The sequence below is a fragment of the Embiotoca jacksoni genome, unplaced genomic scaffold (assembly GCF_022577435.1).
Source record: "Embiotoca jacksoni isolate LCO1_2020_lvr unplaced genomic scaffold, fEmbJac1.0.p SCAF_36, whole genome shotgun sequence".
NCBI classification, from domain to species: domain Eukaryota; kingdom Metazoa; phylum Chordata; class Actinopteri; family Embiotocidae; genus Embiotoca; species Embiotoca jacksoni.
This window is the reverse complement of record NW_027185388.1, coordinates 3,799,031-3,806,081: the sequence shown is the minus strand read 5'-3', so window position 1 is coordinate 3,806,081 and position 7,051 is coordinate 3,799,031. Positions and strand designations below refer to the sequence as shown.

At 40.9% G+C, this 7,051-nt stretch overlaps 1 protein-coding gene across 1 annotated transcript; it reads left to right on the top strand.

The window, feature by feature from the left end:
- Positions 1–1,838: 1,838 nt before the first annotated feature.
- Positions 1,839–6,485, top strand: inab (internexin neuronal intermediate filament protein, alpha b). The gene is made up of 3 exons (XM_069165894.1): positions 1,839–2,960; positions 3,456–3,580; positions 3,664–6,485. Exons 1-3 carry the CDS (start codon positions 1,917–1,919, stop codon positions 3,932–3,934), a joined length of 1,440 nt encoding a protein of 479 aa, XP_069021995.1. The 5' UTR covers positions 1,839–1,916; the 3' UTR covers positions 3,935–6,485.
- The last annotated feature ends 566 nt before the right edge of the window (positions 6,486–7,051 follow it).

Sequence of the window (7,051 nt, the reverse complement as noted above, 5' to 3'; positions counted from 1 at the left end):
ACTAATTGTTGCTGCTCTAGTCAAAACTATATTTAATCTTATTAAATTCTGTGGCTGTTTAAATATTCAATATAGGGTATATTGCATAAATATGTAATTCTGTTATCGTCAAAATGAACATTTTAGACATCTGCATTAAACCCAAGGACATAGAGATTTATTTTCCCGATCCTTATTGAGCTTTCAATTTCAGATATCCATAATTACATTTTTAATAACAGCATGGACACTCTTACTTGGAAAAGCTCCCATTTCAGATATCTACAATTCAGTTGTAACTGATTATCATTTCAATGTCAGATATCCTTATATGACTTTGTAGGTTATATTTAGAAAGATATTGTGACATTGTGGAAAAGGTAACGGAGAGAGGATGTGTCGGCCTGTATGTGCAGACTAGTGCAGAATATTCAGTATCGATGAGGAATCTGGACATCGACTCTTCGGTACAAATTCAAGTTGGACAGAAATGCTATTATGAACGTTAATTATGAAATGCATTTTGTGGATAGTTACTGGAGCCTTTTTATGTTAAAACAGTTCCCTACTTATACCTGTCTGCAGATATCTGCAATACATTTGTGGATATCTGTAATTGCATCGTCTTAATTCTAATTGTATATCCGAAATTGCATTTTACCAAGTAATAATACCAATTGTGGATATTGGACGGTCAAAATAACATTTTCACCCATTACATTGTATTTTAAATAGTCTACATTACATTATAGATATCTGAAATTATTTTTATTTTTTATATTAAAATTATGACAAGTAACAATTGAATGGTAGATATCATAATTGTTTATTCTGCATATCGATGTGTCTTGTTACTGGCGATATATATTATACATTGAAGTGAAGTGAATTGCAGTGTGATGCAGTTTGACAACAGAGGGCAGCAAAGGCCTGTCGGTGGACTACACTTCTCTCAAGGCTCTGTGGCCGAACTTTACACACCAAATTAAACCGATTTTAAACCACTAAGAGTAACTTCAGACACGATTTATAATCCGTTTTATTCTCTTGAAGATTTTACTCAGCAGAGCAACGTGGTCACGAAAAGTTATTGTGGAATTTACGGTCAAACCTGACATGCAAGTCTGCTGCTTACATTAAAATATATATCTTCAAGTGCATGTAGTCCTCATTTAGAGATTGTGTTACTCAGCAAGGGCACAAAAACGTTCAAAAGAAAAACCCATGACTCTGCCACAAGATCCTTTTCAGTATCTCTCACTATCTCTTCAGTATGAATTCTTTAAACGATCACATTCAATCAAATCTGTAAGAATAAGTGATTATAATGTTGTTGTTTTTTTAAACAGAAACAGATTTTTAAAGTACATGTATTAAAAAAAACCTGCAGATGTAGTGGAAAGTGTCACTGCAATGTTAGTTGTCATATACCAGTTGCAACTATCCACAATTGAAAATATAAGTTGGAAAGTTCTGTCTGAAAGAAGAAAAAAAAATCCCTGTTGAGCATTTGTAGACATGATGTACATTTGGATTTAGGGTGGAAGTTTGTTTTCAATAGTTTTTTGCAATTGAAGGGGACCTTAATATCAGAAAAAGAATATTTGCTACCACAAGGACATTTTCAATATTTTGCTTTGAATATGCAACAAAGACCAAACAGTGATTCATCAGCACTGCGCCAAAAAGGACATTTCCATCTGCTGCACAGAAAGAACTCACATATCTGGACTGATGTCAGATTTAATGTGGACTAGTTATGATCAAAGGAAAATCCTCTCTAGTACAACATATTGTGTTGATTTGCATACAGACTGGACGACCTGACTCATCTGGACCAAACAGATTCCGGATGTGCATTAATTAGTGATTGCGTCGATCCCCCCTATATAAAGGAGACGCGCCCACCGCTCTGCTCTGTCTCCATACCAGCGAAGATGAGCTACGGGTCTGAAGTCTTTTCCGCCTCTTCCTACCGGAGGATTTTCGGGGATTCTCCCCGTTATGCCTCTCCATCGCGCACTACTATGAACGTGCCCTCACGCGGAGGCTACCGGTCCTCCTCTCTGTCCCGGACCAACGCTTCATCCGCGGGCTCGTACAGCAGAAAGTCTGGCCGCTCCTTCGGCCCCATGCCACTGGAGTCCTTCGACCTGACACAGAGCAGCGCCCTCAACAATGAGTTTAAAATCGTCCGCACCAATGAAAAGGAACAAATGCAAGGTCTTAACGACCGCTTTGCAATGTTCATCGAGAAAGTGCGCAACTTGGAGCAGCACAACAAAGTGCTGGAGACGGAATTGGTGACTCTGCGCCAGCGGCAGGCCGAACCGTCCCGCCTGGCAGATCTTTACCAGCAAGAGATCCGCGAGCTGCGCTCCCAGCTCGAGGAGCTGAACGGGGACAAGTCCCAGCTGCTGATCGAGAGGGACAATATCGAAGACGACCTGCAGAAGATCAGGGGGAAATACGAAGAGGAGTTCCGTGCCCGAGAGGAGGCGGAGGCCACCCTCAAGGCTTTTAAGAAGGATGTGGACGATGCCACCATGGTGCGCCTGGACCTGGAGAAGAAGGTGGAATCTCTCCTGGACGAGATCAACTTCCTCAGGAAGGTGCATGAAGAGGAGGTGGTCGAGCTGACCGACATGATCCAGGCTGCCCAGGTGTCTGTGGAGATGGAGGTGGCCAAGCCGGATCTTACCTCCGCCCTCAAAGAGATTCGCGGCCAGTACGAGTCCATGGCATCCAAGAACCTGCAGTCCGCCGAGGAGTGGTACAAGACCAAGTTTGCGGATCTGTCCGAGCAGGCCACCCGGAGTAACGAGGCCATCCGCGCCAGCAGGGAGGAAATGAACGAGTTCAGGAGGCAGCTGCAGTCCAAGACCATCGAGATCGAGAGTCTGAGGGGAACCAACGAGTCTCTGGAAAAGCAGCTTCGGGAGATGGAGGACAGGCACAACATGGAGATCTGCAACTACCAGGTAATTCTGATTTTATGACTTATCAAAATGATTAGACGGAAAGGCTTTTTATTATCAGTCTCACAAAAAAATCACATTAAAAATCAGTAATCTGTGAAGTGTTTTCTTTTTTTCTCTGTCAGTATAAATATCAGAGAATTTTCTGATAGGAGAGGCAGCTCCTGTCGAGCTCTGTCCGTGGTGCTGAAACTCGTTCCCCTGGGACAGCCAGCTCAGCTGCATCTGACAACGCCCACTGAGTGAATGTGCTTTTAATTGGTCATTTCAAACAAGTGCTGCTTTTAATTCAGCACTTATGACTGAAAAATGTTGAAGGGCAAACATTTCAACACAATTTACCCATAAATGACTCCATTACACGATGTTCGGTTAACAATAGGCTGGATAGAGGTGTTTGTATGCAGATATTCCTCTGCAAGCAATGTGGTAACAGATTATTATTTCTAACTTTAAATGTGGAACTCTGGCTGAGTTTTACTGTTTATTTTTTCTCAGGAAAGCATGGCAGAGCTGGAAAATGACTTGAGGACCACTAAGAGCGAGATGTCTCGTCATCTGAGGGAGTATCAGGATCTGCTGAATGTCAAGATGGCACTGGATATTGAAATTGCAGCATACAGGTGAGGTTCTTCTCATCATTCCCCTCTTTTTTACGTCACTGCTTGTCTTCTCTCAATCATTCCCTGTATCCTCCTCTGTGTAGGAAACTACTGGAAGGAGAGGAGACCCGTATCGGGACAGGCATCAGCTATCCCACCCCCTCCATGAATGTCGGGCACGGCTACAGCTACCAGACCCGCATCTACTCCGGCTCTGGCAAGAGCTCCAAGAAGGAGGACAAGGATGAGGAGCAGCAGCAGCAGAGCAAGTCCGGCGGCAAGGTGACCCAGCGCGAGGTTTATGAGGAGACGATCGTCACCACCAAGAAGATGGAGAAGCAGCCAGATGATATTCCCTCCAATCAGAAAAACTAAAAGTCGGCTGTAAGCCTGTTCTTGATCCCCAAAAGCTTCCCTTTATCTTCCAAAACCATCCTAAAACAAACCTTTAGTCTTTTGAAGCACTTACAGGATCTAAAATGATGGTTTCTATCTGAACTAGAGTGAGCTGGTTGTCTACAAGTAATTATAGTGTCGGATCTACAGGTTTGTTTTATGCTGGTGTAATTGTCCTTGTCCCTTTTGACCCCCACAGGTGTCCCCCCCCTCCCCTTAAACTACCCCTCCCCCCCACTCCCATAGGAAATCCATTATAACTCTACTATAACCATCACACTATCCAAACCACACAGACCATCTCTTTTCTCATGTTCTGTCTCACAAACTCAGCATCAAACAATAAGAAGCACTTAGGTAGCGTCTGTTACAAAGTACAAAGTCAACTGGTCTTTTCTCACCACTGTTACATGGATGTGTAGCACCGACACACAGTAGATAATAACTCTGGTCGTGCATTTCTACCACAAGCTGTGAGTTCCTCTCAACACATTCAGTGGGAAGCATGCGTGTGCGAAGCACTTCGTCTTAATGATCTGCATCTACAATAAAAAAATAAGATTACTTCTGACAATTTAGTAAGGAAGCACACGTCGATATAAGAAATCAGCCAAAACAAACAAGAATAAACAATATTTTAAGCCTCTTAAGTGAAGATTATTTCCGCTTAAAATCGCTTCTCGCACACTTTTCCTATCCTGGTCGGAGCACCGGTGGTTTTAAACTGCGGTCCGATTAGTTCTGCATGACAACAGTATGACGGAGGACGAACATCCTCACTTGACTACTGACCCTTTTTTTGGCTTCCCGGTGCAGTTTCTTTACCAAACGTGAACTACTGTAGCTCTTTTAAATGAGATTAAGAATTGAAGGAAGCGAGAAAACAAATGTATTAATCAAGCATAATTTGCATGGTGAATGTAGATGTCACGCTTGCATGGAATCCGTCATCTCATCGCTCATTCAACACGTTTTGGTTGTTTGACGCTCAAAAGCTCGGTTCAGAGTCGTGCTTTTCACCGCTGACCGTGCTGAGCTTCATCATGCACAACACCTACTAACGACTGTAACAGACGCGTGTTTGTTAGCCTGTAGGCTCGGTTTCAGACCGCTGTTGTAACTCTTAGGATGTGACTTAAGTAGGCTACAGATCTCAGCTGTCGATGCTACGAAAACATGTAGGGAAGCTCCTCTTTGAGGCACTTAAATAGGAATGGACACAACCGAATTTGAGTTTGCACAATGTGCCATGAAGGACATAGGGGAAAGCTTAAAAGGCTGAAAATGAGGCACATATGAGCCGATATGATCAGAAAGAAGAGTCTTTTATACAGTTCAGTCAATTAGAGACTGAATTATAAATGACGCTTTAAGCACAAATGCATGAGATTCTGTATGATCCATCCATCTGGGTGTGATGAGTTGTATACTGTTAAGCACCATTTCCCATGAAGCACATTTGAAACCCCAGAATTGATAACAAATCATATCACTCAGCCCAAAGAAAACACACTCCATCAGAACTCAGAACACATCCGTCCACACCTGCCAGACCACGAGGTGTTGGGAACAACTCCACCTCTCTCTCTTCAACTGTGGCCATGACTGGATAAAACGTCTGTTGTAGTTTGACCTCACTAGTAGAAATCTGTCAGTATAAGAGACTTGTAGCGCGTTTTTGTTTTTTTTCCTGCTTGTGCACTGCCAACTCTAACACAGCTATCTTACTCTCTTGCTGCTGGTCGAGGTGATAAACGCCCCGACAAACTGCGCTCACTCTAAGAATGGAGACACAAAAAAAAACGACTGATTGTATGGCAGACTGCTCTGGATTGGGTTTCTATCGTTTTACCTGAAGCTTGTGACGAGTATCTTAGTACTGTACTGAGTGCGTTTGTATCTCTACACAGTGGCCTATCATAACTGGAATTGTAGGAGGCGGCAGCACATCTGAAGTTGGGCATTTCATTTTATAAAAAATCAAGTGTCAAGCAGAAGGAAAAAACTCTGTAGAACTTAAAAATGTACGCAAACAGCATTTTATAGAAGGCACTCATAACAATGGATGAAATGTTCTTGTCAAGCCTTTGTCCTTACACTGAAAACCAAAAGAGCTTTCATGGATGTCTGGAAAACAAAATATCACTACTACAGCACTGCCAAACTTTTCTAAGCGCACATTCATGGAAAGGTAAATAAAAAAATAAAAATAAAAAAAAAAGCATTTTCTGAAAAATACCGAACATCACCGATCCAAAAAAACAACAATCAAGATTTTAGCCATACTGTAGAATAAATACTGTAGGATGTAAAATGCCTTAAAACACCAGCAGCTTCTGGTCATGTGCTCGATGTGTATGATTCTGTTCGGTGGGGTGTTTAATCATTATTACTCTTTAGTAGCGTTTGTTATAGTTACTGTGACAACGAAAGCATAGGGATTGAATGTAGTTGACATGCTATTCTCTTTACTGTTACTAATACTCATGTACTGTTGTATGACACCATATCAATAAAGACTTGAAATTACTGGGGCTGCACATGATTTCATTGTGTCTCTTTTATTATAAGCAACACCCGCTTTGGGAAAAGATGCACACAAATGATAATATTTCTGTCTGGGTGATAGATCTAAGCAGACATTATAAACATGTTAATGCATCCTATTAATGCTGCAACTAAGAATAAGTTACTACACTTAAAATAAAATTAGATTAATGACAAATATTGTACTTAAATACAGTTCTGAGGTACTTTACATGAATATTTCCATTTCATGCTGCTTTATAATTTTACTCATACATTTCAGTGGGAAATACTTCCTTTTAACTCCATATTACTTTGATTGATAACTTAAGTAACATTGAAAATTCAGATTAACAATACAAAATGTAAAAATAACAAATAGTTTATGATGTAATATCACTGATTCAAGTTTACACTTGATCCCATCGGATGAATTTAGAGGAAAATAAAGAAAACATTAATTAACCTTTGAGGTTCAATGCTGAGTGACAATATTATATATATTTAAAATATTCTAAATAATTTAAAATCATTTTCCTGCTCCTAGATGTTAAAGTAAATGTTACTTTG